The 20,223-nt window shown below is 58.6% G+C and overlaps 1 protein-coding gene across 2 annotated transcripts; it reads right to left on the minus strand.

The window, feature by feature from the left end:
- Positions 1 to 7,642: 7,642 nt before the first annotated feature.
- TMPRSS13 (transmembrane protease, serine 13) lies at positions 7,643 to 17,039 on the minus strand. 2 transcript variants are annotated; one of them, XM_014949532.1, is made up of 13 exons: positions 16,945 to 17,039; positions 12,171 to 12,342; positions 11,705 to 11,806; positions 10,829 to 10,951; positions 10,616 to 10,745; positions 10,236 to 10,328; positions 10,103 to 10,146; positions 9,665 to 9,824; positions 9,397 to 9,569; positions 8,871 to 8,969; positions 8,441 to 8,583; positions 8,147 to 8,299; positions 7,643 to 8,018 (listed from the first exon to the last, which is right to left on the minus strand). In XM_014949532.1, exons 1-13 carry the CDS (start codon positions 16,963 to 16,965, stop codon positions 8,004 to 8,006), a joined length of 1,428 nt encoding a protein of 475 aa, XP_014805018.1. In that variant the 5' UTR covers positions 16,966 to 17,039; the 3' UTR covers positions 7,643 to 8,003. The 2 variants fall into 2 exon arrangements, with proteins under 2 accessions (XP_014805018.1, XP_014805019.1); XM_014949533.1 differs by lacking the exon at positions 16,945 to 17,039 and having other exon boundaries at positions 12,183 to 12,310.
- Between the last annotated feature and the right edge of the window lie 3,184 nt (positions 17,040 to 20,223).

Genomic DNA, 20,223 nt, shown 5'->3' on the forward strand with positions numbered 1-20,223 from the left:
GGGCGGGCTGGGGGGGTCTCCGCCGCCCCCGGCCGGCTCAGCCCCCTCGGCACGGCCCCCAGCGGGGTCCGGGCGTGCGCGCTGCCCGGGGAGGGGGCGAGGCGTGGGCTGAGGGGCCTCAGCTGCTCCGGATCACGCAAGGGTCGGGGTTGGAAGGGACCTTCGGAGATCGGAGTGGTGGCGGGACGAGGGGTAATGGCTTCGAACTGGAAGAGGGGAGATTTAGGTCAGATCTCAGGAAGAAATTCTCCATTTTGAGGGCGATGAGACACTGGTGGCCCAGAGAAGCTGTGGCTGCCCCATCCCTGGAGGTGCCCAAGACCAGGTTGGATGGGGCTTTGACCAAACTGGTCTGGTGGAGGTGTCCCTGCCCAGGACAGGAGGTTGGAACAAGACAGTCTTTAAGGTCCCTTCCAACCCAAACCATTCTATGATTTTGTGACTCCATGATCATCTTAGTCCATCCCTCTGCCGAATCAGGGTCACCCAGAGCAGCTGGGCAAGAACACATCCAGGTGGGTTTGGGATATCTCCAGAGAAAGGGCCTCCACACCCTCTCGGGGCAGTCTCCCCCAGGGCTCTGGCACCCTCAAAGTACAGTTTTTCATTATATTCAGACAGAATTTCCCATGTTCTGTCTTGTGCCCGTTGCCCCTTGTCCTGTCACTGGGCACCACTGGAAAAAACCTGGCCCCATCCTCTTGCCACCTGCCCTTTAGGTGTCCATGAGCAATGGAGCAGGTCCTGCTGGGCGCAGGGTGCAGCCGAGGAGGGGGAAGGCTCACACCAGGCACTGAAACATCTTTCTCACTCCAGAGACACGGACTCTGCCCCGCGCTGTGTGCCTGGTGCGGGGGCAGCGAGGGAAACAGCGACAGGCTGCCGGAGCTCCTCTGAGCCCAACAGAAAATCTGCAGAGATAAATGGGTAAACACGGTGCCAGAGGCTCTTCTCTGCCGCTCGCCGCCTCCCGAGAGCAGGAAGGTGTCGCTGGGAAAAGGGGATGCCACGCTGCCAGGCCAGGTGGCCCAGTTCACAGGGCTTAAGGCACGTTGCTGGGTCGGATCTCAGGGGCCAGCTGGGGAGGTGGCAGCAGGGACACTTCCAGCTCAGCAGTGGCAGCACCTGCTTTGGTTTCAGGTGTGCTCAGGACCCGCCACCTGCACCGACTCCCCCAGATCCACCAGCTGCAGAAAAACAGCCCCTTTGGGTTTTACCCAGATTTGGGTATTCCAGGCCGTCAGGGCAAAACTCTGTGTAGCAGGAGGAGAAGGGCTGGACCCACCGCTGCTGTCAGCAGACACCCTGCCACAGAGCTCTGTGGCAACAAACCAGTCTATTCCCATTGCACAGCTGGGCATGTTGGGAGGAGCAAGATCCGGGAGGGAGATATGTGTTTAATATAGCACAGCACAGTCCCTGGAGGGAACGCCTGTGCCTGGTGAGATGCTCGTGGCTGGGGAGCAGCCCGGTCACAGCCACAGTGGGAAGGGAAGCTTTGGCCCTGGACCTGCCTGGAGCCACCAAGGTGCCCATAGACTCTGGCCGGGGCCACCACCCCGTGGCTGTGAGCCTACCCTGAGCTCCTGAGGGCTGGGTGAACCACAGCATCAACACTGCTCGGTGGTTCCTGCGCAAAGCCAGAGCTTCCCACAGGCTGGGCACAGTGTCAGATGGGCTAAGAGCATGGCTGGGCAGTAGCCCTGGGGCATGGCTCCCTTTCAAGCCAGGCTGGCACACCCCTGTCTGCCTGGCTCCTGCTGCCGCCCTGGAGAGCCATTTCTTCTTGAAAAAACACCTTAGCAATGCTGTCACCACTGAGCTGGCTCATCCCCTAATAACTCAAATGCATCTCAGATAGAAATCAGGCAATAATGGCACACAGTCCATCGTACATTCATTTCCCTGTTTCCAGTAAAACGTAAAAAGAAAATAAACCAGCACTGGCATTTCAAGGCAATTATTCGGAAGGGTCAAGAGATAGAGCCCCACACGGAGGAGCTGGATAACGTCAAGTCTCCTTAATGCGTAGGGATAACACGATAAAGCTGTCAGTTACCCTGCAGTGAGCGAGGTGGGGATCAAGCCGTTATAATCAAGTTTCAGGCTTTCTCTGACCTTACCCGTTCCTCAGCTGCTATGATCCAACACACACGGTAAAATATTCCTGTGCTGTGATTGTGCCCTGGGTGTCTCTGTGGGAGCTCGGACACGGAGCCCCCACACAGGCAGGGGCCGGGACACAGGGCTGGGTGTGCTGTGCCCTCCCCTTCCTTTAGTTCTTTATTTACAAACTTGCAAGGTGCTGCCCAAAGCAAGTAGAATCTAAAAAAATGGCAACCTACATTTTTTTTCTGTACAAGACAGAGGTGAAATAAAGACTCCACTACGAATATAGGAAGCAAAGGGTCTGCTGTGCTCCTCTCAGGGAGGGAAAGCGGCTCTGGCCGTTGCTAATGACAAACATCTGCTCCACAGAGCCGCCCCGTACCCAGCAACTCCTCCTTTTCTGGCAAAACTGGGCCAAGCCTTTTGCTGGTGTAGTGCGGGCTAGCGGCAGGGAGGCCAGGCAGGCGATGCTGATTTATGCTAATGAAGGGGCTGGGCTGATCTCCTCATGCGATTCGAGTCAATAGGAGCGTTGCCAGCAGCTCCAACCAGGGCATGATTTCATCTCGGCGTCGTACGCTGGAGCTGCCGTCTCATCCCCACGCTCCCGGGGCAGCGCGGCCCGGCAGGGAGCAGGGCAAGGAGCCCATTCCTCTCCAGAACTTTCACGGAATCATGGAATTGTCAGAGTTGGAAGGGACCTCTAGAGATCATCTGGTCCAACTCCCCTGCTAAAGCACGAACACCCAGAGCACATTACTCGGGAGCATCCAGGCGGGTCTTGAAGATCTCCAGAGAAGGGGACTCCACGACCTCCCTGGGCAGCCTCTGCCAGGGCTCCGTCATCCTCACCGTAAAGAAGTTTTTCCTCATATTTGAATGGAACTTCCCATGTTCCAGCTTGAGCCCGTTGTCCCTTGTCCTATCACTGGAAACCACTGAAAAGAGTCCGGCTCCATCAACCTTCAACCCACCCTTTAGATACTTACAAACATAAATAAGGTCTCCCTTCAGCCTTCGCTTGTCCAGGCTAAAGAGTCCCAGCTCCTTCAGCCCCTCCTCGTAAGGGAGATGCTCCAATCCCTTAATCATCTTCGTTGCCCCACACTGGACTCTCTCCAGTAGTTCCCTGTCCCTCTTGAACTGGGGAGCCCAGAACTGGATGCAGGATTCCAATTGTGGCCTCACCAGGGCAAAGTAGAGAGGGAGAATGACCTCCCTCGACCTACTGGCCACACTCTTCCCTGTGCAGCCCAGGATTCCACTGGCCCTCTTGGCAACAAGGGCACATTCCTAGCGCATGGAACGTGTGCTATCTACCAGGACTCCCAGATCCTTCTCCTCAGCAGTGCTTCCCGGAAGATCCATCCCTAACCTGTATTGGTGCCTGGGGTTCTTCCTCCCCAGGTGAAGGACCCTACATTTGTCCTCCAATTTTAAGGACTTTCCCTTCTCTGTGACGCCCAGCTCACCAACTGCCCCTTGGGTGGCAAGGCAGCCCTCAGCCTGGTCAGGGGCACGGGAGAAGCAAGCAGCCACAAAAGCTGTGCACGGCCATATGGCTGCTTTTAACCCAATAACATCATCTTGCATCAGGCCCAAGTTGTTTCTTGTGCTCCAAGTCCCCCTCGGGAGCAAACACCAAAGCAGGGGAGGGCAGTGAAGCTGCCGAGGGCCGTGTTCACTGCCCGGGCCCAGACACAAGCCGAAGTTCAGCGACTCCGTGCCAAGTGATGATGTTACCGACCGTGGAAGGGAACCAGCCCGAAACTATGGGAAAAAACATTTTTGTAGAGAAACATCATCTCTGAAAATGTATAAACAAATCAGTTTTGACACAGCAGAACAAAGAGCTATAAAAGGCTAGAGTTTGGGAAAAGCACCACTAATGGGCGGTAATTCACATGGTGCCCGCCAGACGGTATTTTTGTCATTTGCAGTCCTCGGGGAGACACCGGCCTGTGATTTCCAAAGCACAGAGGAGTAGGGAAAGAGCCCGGCCAGCCCGGCCCCTCGGCTTGGAAGATGCTCCAGGGCAGGACACGGCCAAGCAAGCAGGATGCCAAGCACGGGGGGCTCCTCAGGGCCATGCTCCCCCAGGATCTCTTCACCCAAATGCTCCAGGAGCGGAGGCAAAGCGGTGTCTGAGACGCCTGCTTCATCTGCACAGCCTTGTCTTTGGGCACAGCAGAGCACGAGAGCCGTGGGCAGGCGGCTTCACGAGAAACTAATCGCTTCTAATCTGGCTAGGAAACTTCAGCCCTTGGGAAAAGGCAGCACACCTTTCTGTGGGCTGGGAGGAGAGACCACTGGATGTCAGGTTTAGAGGAAAGAAATTAAATTTGTATTAGGGGCTGAAATCGTTTCCCTACCTTGAGAGGCTATTTCAGAGAACAGAGGAGCAATCACCTCTGAGGAGGTGAAATCCACAGCAGAGGAGCACGTCCTCCGTGCGCTGAAATGGCACCGTTACCAGGAACATAATTCCAGCAAGATCAGCTCTTATTAGGTTCCAATTTTTGTTTTCTCTCTCTCAAAAGATCTGTTTCTCCAGCATGCCATGGCAGACAGCAATGAAACGTTACGAGCTGCTGCTCGGTGGTGAGTGCTATGACTTTTACGAGCAGATCCCAGAGAGCCTTTGGACAAGCGCAAGCTGGGTCTGTAACTTAAGCCCCATGGAGTTCACAATTTAATCAGACCAATGTAAAATGGGGAAGTCATGCACCACCACCACCACCACCCCCTTTTACCCCGTTCTCAACTGCTTTTTGTTTGTCAAAACCACGTTACCTTCATCACTGCACGTGCAGAGGGGTCAGCAGAGACACGGTGCCTCTGTGTGCCAGGGAGCAAGAGCCCCCGTTCCTCCCTGCTGTCCCTCCTGTGGCCAGAGACAGAGGTGGCACTAAGTCCCTTATGCAGGGCACAGATTGTGCCAGGGTCACCCACAGCAGGAGCCTGCATCCACGGTGCCTGGAGGGAAGCCACCACCATCCCTGCCATTCTTCTGCTGCCTCCAAGCTGGATGTGTAAATAGGTGACAGAGATTGGTGCCACCACAGCACACCCAGCCACGTGGCTGGCAGCCCCCGACACGGCACACTGGCCAGGGCAGGGATGTCTGCTTCCCTGAGGCCAGAGCCCTGCAACCCCTCAGTGCCACAGAAAAGGGAGGCTGGTGGCTTTGCCCCCCGCTGCAGGTCAGGCACCAGCCTCCCTGAGCCACCCCCTCTCCTGAAGAGCCCCCTCTGCAGCAGGGCACCCCAGCACCCCACCAGGGGAGGACACTGGGGCTCATTGGAGCCCACCAGCACGGTGCCGGGGGACCACAGGGCTGCTGCAGCAGGTCTGCCCCTGGCCTTTTTCACACTTCCATTTTTAGCCATGGTTACCAGCATTGTTCTCGCAGCACCAGCAGCTTCTGGCCTCGCTCAGTGTTTTCCCCGCTGAGCAGCCCCCCCGAGACCATACCCTGCCCAGCCAGCTCCATCCCACCCCCAGGAAGCTGAGCCAGCCTTGCCACGACCTTCCCCAGCCTCAGGATTCACCCCAACTTGGGGCAGAGCTTTAGGGCATCTCCTGCACCACTCTGCAGCTGAGCACAGGGGAGCTCAGCCCCTGCACCACAGGCTCTGCTCTCTCTCTCACTACCACCATTAATCCCACAGCTTCTAGCAGACCACTGCCCCACAGCAATGGGGAGCCTGCCCAAGCTGGGGTTTGCCCCACAGCTACGAGCCCCCTCCCCAGCCTGAGCTGGTGGTTGCCAGCAGCAGGTTATTCCCCCTGAGCTCCCTGAGCAGCAAAGATGTTATAAAGCGAAAATGGTCCCTTGGCCTCTGCACACACACCCCCCTTCACGGGAGGCTCGCACACGCCGTGGGAGGTTTCTGGGTTGCTTCTTTGAAAAAGCTACTTGAGGTCAGGGTGACTCAGTGTTTCCCAAAAGGCAACAACCCCTTCTTGCCTCGGTGCAGGTCTAGAGCAGCCGCCAAGCGCCGCCCTGCGCGCCGGGGCCCAACGGCAGTCCCTGGGAGAGGCAGGTGCTTTCTGCACACCCAGAGCAGTTATCCCGGAGTTCAAATGCCTGACCGCAGCTCTCTGCCTGCACATAACCTTCCCCACAGCAGGCGGGCCGTTCTGGGAAGGTGGGGGATGCTCCCAGGAGGTGAGAAGGGGACGTGGCTGGGGCAGCCCCCACACCCCAACAGCATCTCCTCCTCACTTTGCAGCTCCAGAGCCTGTGCGTGGTTGGAGATGGCACTCTCCAACACACACTTACAGGAAACCTGCCTTCCCAGCCTAGAAAGATCCCAGTGGCCCCACTGTAAGGGATGCGGGCCAGAAACCAGGCTGCCTGGTCCAGGCAAAGTCCAGTACTCAACATCACTGGTGGAAGTGATGTTCCCAGTCCCTCTGCAGGACACCACAAAGCCCCCTGCTTGGGTTTGCCCCCCCACACAGTGCCACACCAACCTCCTGCCCAAGGAGACAGGGGGAGGCTGCAGTGGGTGGCCATCCCACTCCGGTGCCGGGAAGAGAAGGGGCCACCGCGGCTGGAACTGGCAGAGACAGACTTGTGAGGCAGCTTCAGACTGTTTCTAAGGCAGCGAGTGAGCTCCCCAAAGCACCGGGCCCTCCTTTAATGTTTCCAGCTGCAAGAAGATGGGTTACAAAGAACCGGTGCCAGTAACCTTTCTTCCTCCTCCTCCTGAGGAAAATTCAAGGCTAAAGGCTCATTACTGCCATTTCTCTAATGTGGGGCAATTGTAGAGGCTGTACAGCCTTCTTGGGAAAGTGTTTTATTCCAGTCCACAGCATTCACAAGCTGCATTTTGCTACGGCTCTTTCCTGGGCTCGTGCCCCTGGATTCCCACCCCCCCAGGAGGCTTTACCCCCGTACAGCTCCATCCCTACATCACTTCTGCTGCCAAGCATCTACTGCCAAGCCCCAGCAAGACCTGAACCACCTCCTTTTCTCCCAAGTCATGAGCAGCAGCTCAGAGGGTGAGGGGCAGGGAGGGCTTTTACAGAAAGCCACTCCATCACACAAACGGCAGCAGCCGCAGAGCCGGTCAGGAGCGGGTGCTGGGCAAGTGGGGGAACCCAGAGCAGCCACACATGATCCTGGGGGCAAGTGCTTGCTCAGTGCTTGACCACAGCCACAGCACAGAAAAATAAATTCCTCAGGGATTTCTCTCATGGTTTAAAAGGTGCTTCCTAAACCTATCCGCAAACATGAGAGTGGCTACTACTCCTCCTAGAGGAATGTGTAACCACATCTCAGAGAGAACAGGGAGCGTGGCCCGCCAGGACAGCTGCCCCGTGCCAGATAAGCCCTGTCCCACACCCTGGGCATCATGCCTGTGACCCAGCATCGTGCAAAGGAGAGCTCTCCCTCACCATGGGCACCCCGTGATGTTCCTGCTCCTCATTTCCATCCACAACCTCCTCTGGACAGAGGGGCAGCCCTCGCAGCCCATCGCCCACTGAGCGGGCCGCACTCCTGCCAGGAAGCACTCACAACACCCCCGGTCCGGACACATCTATTTACACGAGGAGAACCACAGACACAGGGCGAGGAGGCGCCTGCCAGCCGGCACGGCCAGCCGCCGGCACAGGCTACTGCCCCCTGCGCGCTGCGAGCCCGGGGCTGGCTGGGTGCTGTGCCCAGCTGCCACCAGGCCACCTCCCCAGCACTGGGCGAGGGCAGAGTCACTTTGTAGACACTGTATTTTCAGAGGTCGGGGGCAGCGACATGCCCCTGGCTGCACGGACAGTCCAGAGAGAGGTGAGGGGATCTGCTGGGAGCATCATGCCCTGGTGGCCTCCGAGGGCAGGAGCCCGTGCCAGCCGGAGGGGCACGGTCCGGGCAAGTCTCCATCCCAGTCTTAGTTGTTCTCACTCTGCAAAGGAGAGAGGGGAGAGAAAGGGTGAGGTGCCATGGCCCGGGGTGGGTACACCCCCCTTTGATGCACCCGAGGCCACCCGATGAGTCTCCCTGCCCGAGCACAGCCCCGCTGTCCCACCTCACCTCCATTTTGCTGTATATCCAGCTGAGGAGCTTTGTCACGCATGTGTAAACACCAGGCTTGTTCTTCTGGCCACATCCTGTCCCCCAGCTCGTCACCCCCGCCACATACCAGCGACCGTTGTCCTCGCAGACCAGGGGCCCTCCACTGTCACCCTGGCAGAGAGGGGCAGAGCAGTGAGGGGAGGAGACAGGAGATGCCCCTCTGCCAGTACCCAGCCAGGGGACACCAGCGTGAGGGAAAAGTGGCCCTGCTTGTCCCACACCACTTGGTGGGACCGTGTGCCCCTGGCTCACCTGGCAGGCATCCTTCCCCCCCTGCAGGTACCCGGCACACATCATGCGTGGGGTCAGGTAGCCCTCGTACACCTTGTCGCTGTTGCAGATCTTGTAGTCGATCAGCTTCACCTCTGCCTCCCGCAGCTTCGGGGAGGTGTTATCTGCAAGGCAGGAGGAGCCGTGGGGCAGGGTGGGCCTCGTCCCCACACTGTCCCCCAGCCCCTCCACAGCACCAGCCGCTTCCGTGGCAGCGAGGTGGGAAGGTGGAATTTCTTGGAGGCCTTAATTCTGCAGAGCCGTACAGCTGGGATGGCAACCACTGTCCGTCACCCCTGCAGGAATGGCCCTCGAATCCTGCGGGAGAGCCACGTTGGCTCCTCGTGCTGCGTTCGCAGGTCAGGCTGTGGCTCACAGGACCTGCCTGCAGAGAGCCAGCAGCCTCCCTCACCTTCGTTCTCCCTGGTCTTCCCGAAGCCGGTGATGAAGCAGGACCTGCCGGTCTGGAATCGCTGGCCGTACATGGGGAGGCAGGCCGGGCGAACCTGAGCTGGAGGGAGATATGATGAAAACCAGGCGAGGAGAGAGGGATGAGTCACCCAGGAGCAAAATAGCCACTGAAGTCACCAGCCCTGTGGCTAGGGAGGAGTGTGGTGGGCAGGAAACGTGCCTCTCTGTGCCCACCCGGGCAGGGTCCCTGCCAGCCCCCCGCCATGTGGGGCACAGCGAACGGCATGATGCTGGCTGCACAGCCGAGCCCACAGCTGTTTGCATGCTGGGCCAGTTCCCGACCACAGGACAGGTAGAGAAAACCAGTGTGGTCACAGCAAAGCAGGATGCTCCAGCTGGCAGCAGCCCCAGGGCTGGCTCTGTGGGGATCCAAGCTGCCACTTGGGCCCTGCCCATCCCCAGGTTCTCTCTGTCCCCCCAAACACACCAGCCCCAGGGGAGCAGCACAGCGAGCCAAGAGGTCTCACCTGAGAGCGTCAGCGGCCTGGAGAGCTTCATGAGGGCGATGTCATAGTCATCGTGATCGTCGCTGTAGTTGGAGTTGATGATGACCTGGGAGACGGGGATGCCCTCTCCATGCTGCTTCAGGTCTGAGACCCCGCCGTACACCTTCCAGTCATCGAGGATCTTCATGCTGTTCCTGGGCAAAGGGAGAGGGGGTGATGTACTTTAGCAGTGGGGGCAGCAGGGAGTGAGACACCAGGCACGGGGCTCGGGCTGGGCGGCAGCACTCACATGAAGAAGCAGTGGGCTGCGGTGAGGACCCACTGCGCGTCGATGATGGTGCCACCGCAGATGTGGATCGGCCCGTACTGCACGCTGACCTGCCAGGGCCATTTGTTCACCGAGGTTTCCTTTCCACCGATGATCCGGCCAGAAATCCTCTGCCCACAGGCTGGAGGGGAGAAGGGAGATGAGAGAGGGGCTCAGAGAGGAGACAACATGGAGGGGGCGCACACAACCTCCCCACCACCCACAGGCACGAGCACTGCTCGGTAGTTCATAGGGGCCAGTGGAGACCAAGCAATCTTTATGGTTTTCTATTAGCCAGAAAGTTTGCTGGAAAACGCCCTATTTGCCCAACCCTGTGCAAAGAAAGGAGGAAAGTGCTCCCGAGCCTGTGTTTGGCCTCGCCTGCTCTTGGCCAGAAGCCCTGCCGGCCAGCCCCCTTACTTGTGCATCGGAGGGAGACATACTTTCCCGTGAGACACTGCGAGCTGTGGGAGAGAAGAGGGAGACACAGCCTCAGCCCTGTCCCCGCGGCACCAAGGCAGGGCCAGGGTCAGGAGGTGACACTGCCCGGTACCTGTTGAGGCTCTGCTGGATGGTGTCTCGCTCGTTGGTCACGGTGAGGCTCTTGCCAGGGAGGTGCAGGGGGATGTATTCCGTCTGTGACACACTGGAAGGGAAGAGGAGAGAGGCAGTGAGGGTCCCCCCTGGCTGGGCACTGTCTGCCTGCTGCCTGCCTTCTAGAAGAGGCTCTACGTCCTAAACCTGGGGGGAGGAAGGGACAGAAAAACACCCAGAGCAGTGCTGGACACACAGCCTTCCACCAGAAAAGCACAATGTTGGGGAAAAAAGCACAGTGGATTGTGCACCCAGGCAGGGCAGGAGGGCCAGAGCAATGCCCAGGGAGCTGGCAGGGCCCCAGTGCCCCAGCGGGATGACTCATCCTCAGGGAATTACTTCTGAAATCCCAGCTGGCGGCAGGTCTTTCTGGAGAAGGAGTCGTCCCAGGCGCTGCTGCACACCGGCAGCCACTGGCTCTCCGCGCTGGAGTAGACGTGGAGCAAGGACCCGTCGGACGCGAAGCGCACTGTGGGGATGGAGCGGGGGTGGGTCAGTGGTACCCAGCGCCCCGGGAGGCTCCCATGGCTCCCACCACCCCCGGTGCCTCACCGCAGCCCAGCTCGTCGCTCCTCTGGGAGCAGTCGACGACGCCGTCGCAGCGCACGGGGCTGTCCTTGCAGCTCTCGGCCGGCTCCTTGTACACGATGCCGGTCTGCGACCGCCAGAACATAACTGGAAGCAAGCGCACGCTGCGGTGAGGCCGGGGTCGCTGGCAGGGACTGCGGTGGGTGCAGGTGCTGTGACCCACCCCGACGGGAGCCTGGAGATCTGCCATGCACAAGGGCACTCCCCAACACCAAGCTTGGGTGCCGGGCTGCCGTTTGAGCCAAGGCTGAAGAGCTGCGGGATGCAGGGCTGAAGGAGGACCAGCCAGCCCTGAGCATCCCTCCGTGGCAGCCCAGCAGCTCAGCGGCTGCCAGCCTCTCGCTTAACCCTCTTGGGGCTTGGCCCTGCAGAACGATACCTCCAGCCTGCCCAGTGCTTCCAAGCCCAGCAGCTACAGCAGCTGGAGAACCCCAGTTTGATGTTACCAGGACTAAAGCTGTTCCCCCAGTGTCTGTGCCTGTTCCATCTATGGGTTTGCCCTCAGAGAGGGCAAGGGTGGGTGCTCCCAGGGGTGTCCCACTGCCCACTGAAGCCAGCCCGGGAAGAGGAAAGCACCGCGCAGCCTCCCCAGCCCCACTCGGGAGCGCAGGGAGCCCCAGCAGCAGCTCTCCTTTCCCGGGCGATCCTGCTCCCGCCTCTCCACCAGATGTCAGGAACACTCAGGAAATGGGAAGAGCGCATCTCTGCCTCTCACCTCCCGGCCCCGGGTGCTTTCCCTGCGGCACTTCCCAGCCTCGGTGTCCCCAGCCTCTGCTGACCCCCAGCCCCTCATGAAGTCTCCCCCCGCCCCAGGGAGCCCCAGGCTGGGACCCCACTCACACAGCAGGATGAGGGCGATGAGCAGCACGATGAGGATGGAGACGCAGAAGATGAGTGCAAGCCGTCGCTGGCTCATGCAGGGAGCTCTGAACATGGAGGATCCTGGCAGCAGGACAGAGGCAGGGTCAGGGGGAGCGACTGCCTTCCGGGGGTGCCCGGACCCTGCTGCCCACCAGCACATACCAGCAGCTCCCCAGTTCCCCACACGCCTGCTTCCCCACAGGACCCACAAGATGTGAGGGAGCAGAGTCATGCACACCACACACCTCCCTGGGGTGTCCCCCCATCCTACCACAGTCACCGTCCTCTCCCTTGCCCTTGACATCCCTCACACCCCCAGGGAAACACCAGCTTGTGCCCAGCAGGGCAAACAGGCACCCATTCCCTGCCTCCCTCCATCCCTCTCCACCGGGGGTGGGACCAGGGTCAGGGTGGCCAGAGACCACCCTCAGCCCCATCCTCTTACGTGTGCTCTCACAGGTCGTGCAGGGGGTCAGGGCTGCGCTGGACCCTGGGCTGTAGGGCTTGAAGCTAATGCCAAGGACACTTTCTGGAGGCTGCGGAGGTCGGGCACCGAAGATGCTGCTGACTATGGAGGCATGGAGGCTGGGGGGGACACTGCTGGGCGATGCCGTGGTCTGTGAAGAGAGGACTGTTAGTGGCAGTGACTGTTGCCCACCAGAGAGCCCGCACAGCTGCCACCCAGACAGCCATAGAGGTGAAGGCGACGTGAAGCCAAGCTCCCCAGCATGGCACCGAGCTTCCCAGTATGGCCAGTGATTGCTGCTGGTGGCTATTCCTCCACAGCACCATGAAACACACAGAGTTACCGCTGCAGTGCCCCTCTCTGTACCACAAAACTCAAGCCATACTCCATCTAGGGCAGCCAAAAACCTCTCTGTCACAGAGCTTTTCCCCTTTAGGTGGCTGCTGGCCAAATTTCCCCAACTGATTGCTTTGATCGGAGCAATCAGCTGGGCATTTGGCATGGGGTCAGCCACGCCGTGGCCCAGTTCCACGGGGCTAGTGCCCCAATTTATGCATCTATCCTTAATTAGCCATTTGAAAAATACAGTGCAATTTCCAGCTGTTATTTAGTAATACTTAATAATCAGTGTTTTCCAAGCCCTGAAACGTCCTGCACCCTGGAATGCTGTTCTGCAGTTATGTCACTCCTAATCCATGAATTTGCAAAAGAATATGTATTTGTTTCCTTTCCTCAAGGGACACTCTTCCAAGTGCTTCCCTCAGCTACAGAAGCGAGAGCCTCTCACCTTCCTTCAGAGGGGACCCATGTACAAAGCCCGCAATAAACGCTGTTTCCTCTGCCCTTGGTAAAACCCCTCTGGCCACAGAAACCAGCTGTATGCCTCACAGAAACTGCTGGGGCATCGCCAGCCGGCACTCGGCAAGTCTCCCCCTTCCAGCTGGATTTTCTCTGCCGGCCCTCGTGCTTCCTGCCGGGAGTCAAGGACCCTAATGAGCAGTGGGGAGCCGGCTCCGGCTCATGCTTTGTAAATACGGCTGTGCCCTTTCTTGCAACGCGGTGGTGTAACTTCCTGGGCATTATCCCGTGAGTCACGCACCCCGGCGTGGCCACGCGTGCTCCCCACGTGGGGTCTGCCCCAGCCCCAGCTGGACATCGCAGGGGGACACCGCCTCTTAGATGTACTGAAGCACAGCTCTCTCTGTGCCTTAGGAACCGCTCGCAGCCCCGCACATCGGCCGCAGGGCTGGCCGGCACAGCACCCCGGGCTCCCCGGGGAGGCTCCCTGGCCACCCGCCCTGGCCAGCAGCGGGGTGTGCAGGGCCACCCCCCGGCACAGACCTCCTCCTGCCGCCTGCGGGGACCTTGGCACAGGCACCACTAACATCTCCCGGCCACTGAAAGCCTCCTCCCTGAGCTCCTGTGAGCACGGGGAGGAGCGGAGGCAGTTCTGTTTCGCAGCATCACCCGCCCCTTCCCCGCCAGGCAGCCCTAACAAGTGAATTCACTCAGCCCGCAGCCAAAGGCCACTTTTCCCTACGCCTGAACTCCACGGCAGCCATGTAGGTAAACCCAGGGCAGCCGGGCTGCAGGCTTGGCTTCTCCTGTCCTCCCCTAGGACATCTGAGCAGTCACACCGATGGGATTCAAGTTCTCACAGCAAGTATTGCACACCCACACCGCCAAACACCCCCGGGTACCCTCAGTGCCCGTTGTTAGCAATCACACACAACCAGCAAGGGAGCCAGAGCTGCAGCGGGTCCCACACTGCTGCTTTGCAGAAACAAAGCCCCAAGCAGATGCCAGGCACTTTTCCTAGGAAAAGAATGCCTCCTGTCTATGTGTAAATGAGGGTTTTGTAAATACCCAGGCAGTATCACTGAAGCGGGCATTTGTACGCTGTCTCCACGCGTCTGATATTTCACATGCCTCACCCTGCAGCGAGCACAACCCTTCAGTTATCAGACCAGCAGAATTACAGCGCCGTTAAAGACAAACTTCTCCACTGTGCTAGGAAACACAGCCCAGCTTCACCAGTAAGCCAGTGATGCTGGATACAAAAGCATTTCTACCTCCAGCATACAAACATTTCAAACTAACACAAAGAGTTCACTACAGGTTAAATTACTCTTATTATTCCTTAGCAGGAAACACATGCCCTTTCTTACATTCTGAAGAACTATTAGCTACTTATTTCCTTAAAAGTCTAAAGTCCAAGTATTTTTCTTTCTTAAGACTATCGCAGAAGCTAACAGCTTTTACGAGGGGCTCCCAGTAACCAGCACAACCGGTTGCTGTTGTACAGCCCCTGGAGCAGAGAATAAACAGCAGCAGCAGCTTCACGAAGACATTTCGGTTAAGGAGCGTGTGTTACCCCGGTGAGTGAGCTGCGACTTCTGCCCACAAAACCTTTACTCATCCTTTGCTGGCTTTTGAGTAAAAGTCAGACCCGGAGCCATGCCTCTCTCACACGCGCCGCTGCGGTCAGAGCCCTTCTTCTGACATCCTCTCTGCAAAGGTCCCCGCAGCCGCGAGCGCGCTCGGTGCCGCTGTGGGCTGGCGCCTCAAAGTCAGGCGTGGGAAGGGGGGGAACACAACCAGCTCCTTTGGGTGCCAGGGCTGACTGTCACACAGCAGGGGAGGAGGAATGCTGGGGGCTAGCGGAGGGGGCTCCCGGCCAGCTCTGCTCGCCGGGGGGATGCGCAGAGAGTGCCCATCTGCAAGTTTAGCCCTTTGCTAAGTTCATCCTGAGCATAAACACCACTTTGGTCCACCTTTGCTTTGCTCCGAGGCTTTGAGCAGAGCTGGGAAAAAGCCACAGAGCAGCACCAGAGAAGCCCATCCCCTTCACAGCGTGAGCTGCCATGTGCACTGACCTCCAGCTCCAGTCCCAGCGGCAGAGGGAAGGCCACCAAATCCATGCCAGCAGATGGCAATCACCAGGGAAAAAGGCGGTCCGGGCTGGGTTGGAGGCTCAGGATCCAGGCGTGATGGGGAGGGAAGGCAGGGAAACCAGCCAGCAGTCACCCACAGTTTCGGAGTGGGAGGGAGAGAGGAAGAAGCCAAGCAACACCTGGAGTGTTGCAACCAGACCCAGGGCCCAGCCGTATCTTGGAGCAGCAGAAGGGCACAGCAGCTACCCAATATTTGGAGCATCAAGAGGGGAGAGAGGCAGCCTGGCTTAAATAAGCTGGAAGGAGCTGCCTAAAGAGGTGATCATCTTTCCCAGCTGAGCTGGGCAGCCCAACCCTCACAGCCAAGCAAGGAACCATCTCCTTCACCTGGTTGTAGAGCCCTGATCATCCACGGCAGATTAGCCCAGAAAGAACACAACAGTGATGTGGCCCTCACACTCACCTGGGAGAAAACCCGCCCAAACATGTGAAAGCCCCTGCTTCCTCCTGGTGATACCCATCCCGCTCGAGTGTCACAGCCTCCCTGGGAGGGGACAGATGCCCAATCTGGGGACAAACCAGGCAGGAGACGCAGGAGGACGCTGCTGAAACCCAGATGCCATAAAGGGGCAACACATGGGGAAGTGAAATCCCAAAGCACACCAGGGCCGCTTTGCAAACACAGGTGACAAGCCACATTGATTGAGTCAGCCCCACCTGGCCGGGGATAGGTTGCCCTATGCCCATGTGAGTAGCTCTTCAGGCAGAGGGCAGAAAATGTTCCAGGGGGGGTGAGTAATCGCCGCTCACCCCATTCCATGGATGGGCAAACCAAGGCACAGGAAGATGAAGCGCTTCTCGTGCAGTTGCAGAGCAGAGGGTGGCACCTGGGACTCCTAATGGCCCTTTTAATCCAAAACAACAAAGCCAAGGTGGCCCACTGGGGATACCCAATGTTGGGTAATTCTCTCCATAAGCGAGCATCCCAATTCCTCCCCTGCTCTCGCCAAGATGCTGTGCCACTGCCCGCTTTCGGGGCCACCCAGAGCCAGGGTCACACTGCAAAGCAGTGCTGGGGACAGGCTGCCCTCCCTCAGGACCCGGCACAAGCCCACTCTGCCCCTGCTCCTGGCTGCCTCCAAGGCACCTGCACAGCAAGGGGCAGGAAGAGGGTGGCTTTTACAGCTGGTTCTGCCTCTCCTCGAGCCCCATCCACCCCATCCCTGCCAGCTTTGCACATCCCAGACATCGCTGGCGCAGCCAGCAGTGCTGGGCTTGGTAATTACCTGCTGCCTCGCCCAGGCAGGCTCAGCCCGGTGCCCAGCTGGGGATGGATGTTTTCCTCATGACAGGATGCTCGGCAGGGCCCCACGGCCGAGACCGAGCAGTCCCTGGTCCACCCAGCCCGAAAAGAGCACCGGGAAAACTGCCGGGAGAGCAGGCGAGGGAGAGCCAGGGCCACCAGCGTGCTGTCACTGCTGCCAACGCACGGCCCCGTGGGTGCCAAGTGGCACTGGCTCCCACCAGCAGCACCAGCCCCCCACACCAGCCGGTCTCCCTGGTTCCAGCATGGAAAAGGGATGGGGTCCCTGACACCTCGCAGGGCTGAAGCCGGGGATGCTGGCGGCAGTCCTCCTCCTTTCCCATGCCGAGGGGGTGCCGGAGGCAGCAGCCCCACAGGCAGCTCACCCCAAGCCCTTCTCCCCGCCGGCAGCCACAGGCTGCTGCGAAGGCAACGCCCCAGAGAGCAGGAGGGAGAAACCGGGCCCTCCACCAAACCCCCAGGAAAGCAGGTCGGTACGGCCTCAGAACCAGCCCCGGTTCTGCCAGCGGAGCTGGGGGAGCTGCCCGCGCCTTACCGGGGAGGCTTTGCCGTCCATGGGCCGCTGCAGGGCTGGGCTGGGATCAGAGGTCCGGCACAGCCATCCTTCGCCGCGCAGAGCCAAGTCAGGTCCGCGGGGACGGGGCAGAATCTGTTTGGCGAGCGGGCTCGTACGTCAGTGCCAGCGCCGGGCGCGGAGGGAAACCAGTCCGACCTGCCGCCCGGCTCCACCGCTGCATGCTAAATCGTTTCCCAACTGCTCCAGGCACAGCAGGCAAAACACCTGCTGCCGGTGGCCCCCGCCAGGTGCTGGAACACCGGGCAGGGGCAGCAGGACCCTTGGATGTGGCCATGGTCTGGGAGAAGGTGAAGGTCTGGCCCTGGGGGAGAGCAGCACCCCTCGCACCGGGGGGGCTCCCCACCGCTCTCCTGGCTCCCTGCCTGCCCTTCTCCACCGTGTGCCCACCCCACGCTCGCCCACGTCTCTCCTGCCTCAGCCAAGGGCAGGGAGCACCAGCCGAGGATGGGAGAGGAGGGGATGCACAACCATGTCCAGCCCAGCAGAACCCCTCTCGTGCTCCCCAGGCAATAGAGAAGTGCAGAATGCCCTGTTTAAAGGGAAATGAAATGCCCTTTACCTCTGGTTTCTCCAAGAAGCTTTTTCACTCCTTTGCTCATGGAGTGAAGCTCTCGCATTGTGCAAGGAGAAAGCAGCCATCTCCCTCTCCCTCTGTGGGCGGGAGTGAGGAGATACTTTGCTTAACCCAGAACTGCACATTTAGGATAAACAGGTAAAAATATCCAGATTAAAAGGCCCGGCTCCATTGTTTTGTTTCTGTTGTCCAGACCCCTGGACACATGCCCCTCGTTCCCCTCCTCGCCGGCCGGGGCTGCACCGCGGTCCCTGCTCTTCGCTGCACGGCAGAGGGGCAGGAGGGTTTCCCAGAGATGCAGCCAGTGCTCCATGTAACCCAGGCTGCTCCCAGCTTCGACCAGTGTCCACTGCTCTGTCTGGCAGTGTGCTGCCTCCCGTGAGCCCCATCCCAACACTCTATTTTCCCGGCACATTTCTCCCAGCATTATTCATAGCGTAAGTCCCTTATTCATCCAGCTCCCCACCCACACCGGCTCATCGGAAGGGCAGGAGACGAGCAGGGCCATCCAGGCTTGGAGGAAACCTGTTTCAAGGCTGAAAAACCCAGGATGGATCCCTCCAACCTGCCCTGGGGCTCCCCGTCCTGTCCCTTCCCAGAGGGGTCAATTCCTGCCCTTCTCCCACGCACATCCTGGGGCCAAACCCAGGCAGCCAGAGAGAGGCATCAGGGAACTCAGAGGAGGAGACCTGAGTCCATCCTGATCTCGGTGTTTACTCCTATTTTCTTCTGGCAAGGTCATTGTCAAGCCCTTTGCCTGCCTCTCTCCAATGAGCCCACCCAGGCCCTGGCAGGTCCAGCACCTGCACTGTGCTGCGCGGGGCAAACACTTCCCCGGTGATGGCCACGAGCCAGGCCACCTGCTCGGGGGATTTCCCTGCTTCCAGGGTGGTTTCTGAGCCAGCCCCGGCTCTGCAGCACACTCCTCTCTAGTTTTCACACCCAGGACTAACAGCATTTTGTTTGCTTTCTGCAGCTGCCCTGTGCCACCGGGGCTGGGCAAGCAGCGAGCTGGGTCCCTGGCCACCATACCTGTGTGAGAAGCCACGGCCTCTTCTGCAAAGGGATTTTCCGAAAGTAGCTCCAGGTGGCAGCTCCAGGAATGATTGTTTGCTGATGTTTCTAGAAAGCCACCAACGGAAAGCAAGTTACAGAGAACTGTGTGCCTGGGCTTGACCCCGGCAACCCGATGTTAAATGTCAGGCGTTCGCAACACCTCCTGCGTGAAATCCTCACACTTTCCTGCTGGTAATGGCTCCTACGAGCCCTTCTGCACCCCCAGCTCGCAAACTGAGGTGCTAATAACACACACAGCTGGGGCTAGCACTGCAGAGCCCACCGGCTCCTCCGCTCTGCTCCCACCTCCAGGCATGAGGGGATCGGGAAGGGACAAGGATAACACCCAGGAAAGACCCGCTGTGAGGATCTGACCCAGGTGATTGACAGGTCGTTAAAAACATGGCTATTCCTATCCAAAGATTATTCCATTATTTTGAAGATGAAAAGGGAACTGGGCAGCGTTCTCCACACACTGATCTGGCACCAGCTCCTCCCGCATCCCCGCAGCAGCTCGGGTACCAGCACGAGCATCGTGGAGCGCTCGCCCTGCTCATGATCTGAGCGTTCAGCAGAACTGTCATTTCTCCTCAAGCCTTTCTCATTTTCCCCTAAATTGCCAGCCATTTCTCCCCAGCCTCTGAACCACCTCACCCACAGGACCAGCCCTGCAGTGTCTTTTCCAGAAGGCTCCCTCCTTCCTCATTTTTGGTCCCATTACTTTTGATTTTCACCCTTTTACCTGAAATGCGAGCTGTGGCTTTGTGGGGGATGAGGTTGTGCTTCATCTCAGGACTCCTAAACTCAGTGGATGCCCAGATCTGACTCACAAACTGAGAACAGAGTGACGGAATATCACAAAGAGGGAAGAATAAAGCCGATTAGTAATGAAGCCGGGGAGGGGACCCTCTACAGGACTTGTCCCCCCTCTGCCTGTCCCTGGGGCCAAACCTCAGCAGAGGAAGAGCCTCTCCCCGCTCCTGGGTGCCCAGAACTCCAACTTCATTCCCTTATTCCCCACAGCCCCAGCAAAGTGGAGTCCCTGGTCCGTGTCCCTAGGTGCCACAAGAGCCAGGAATGCCACCGTGCCGTGCCTGAAGTCCTATCACCCGCCAGGCATCAAAGGACAGCTTGGTGTCACTGCTGGACCCGTCCTCCAGATGACAAATGTGCTGGTGCTCAGGCAAGGCTGCCAGTTCGTGGAAGCCTGTGGGCTTTAGCAGGAAAGATGAGTCAGGAGAAAAAGCAGAAATCTCCTAGTTTGGACATTTAAGATGGCTCTTTGAGGAGCCATTCTGCTGCGCCCAAGGGACCTGAGGTCCCATACCTCTATGCCCACTGAGCCAGGGACTGCTCTGAAGCTTTCTGAGGCTGTCCAGAGCCCTCTCAGTTTCTGTTACTCTTTTTATCTCTGTCTTTTCCACTAATTCCCCAGTGGGAAATTCCTCTTCTCAAGAAAAAAAAAAAAAAAAAAAAAAAAAAACGAAACTTCATTAGCTATTCACTTTGACATTCTGGCCCCAGAAGAAATAACATTATTTTCATACTTATCCATCTGTTTTTCTGTTTTAGCTGGAGAATCTCTGCTTATAATTTTCTAGGGACAA

The sequence above is a fragment of the Calidris pugnax genome, unplaced genomic scaffold (genome assembly GCF_001431845.1).
Source record: "Calidris pugnax isolate Ruff unplaced genomic scaffold, ASM143184v1 scaffold180, whole genome shotgun sequence".
NCBI classification, from domain to species: Eukaryota; Metazoa; Chordata; class Aves; order Charadriiformes; family Scolopacidae; genus Calidris; species Calidris pugnax.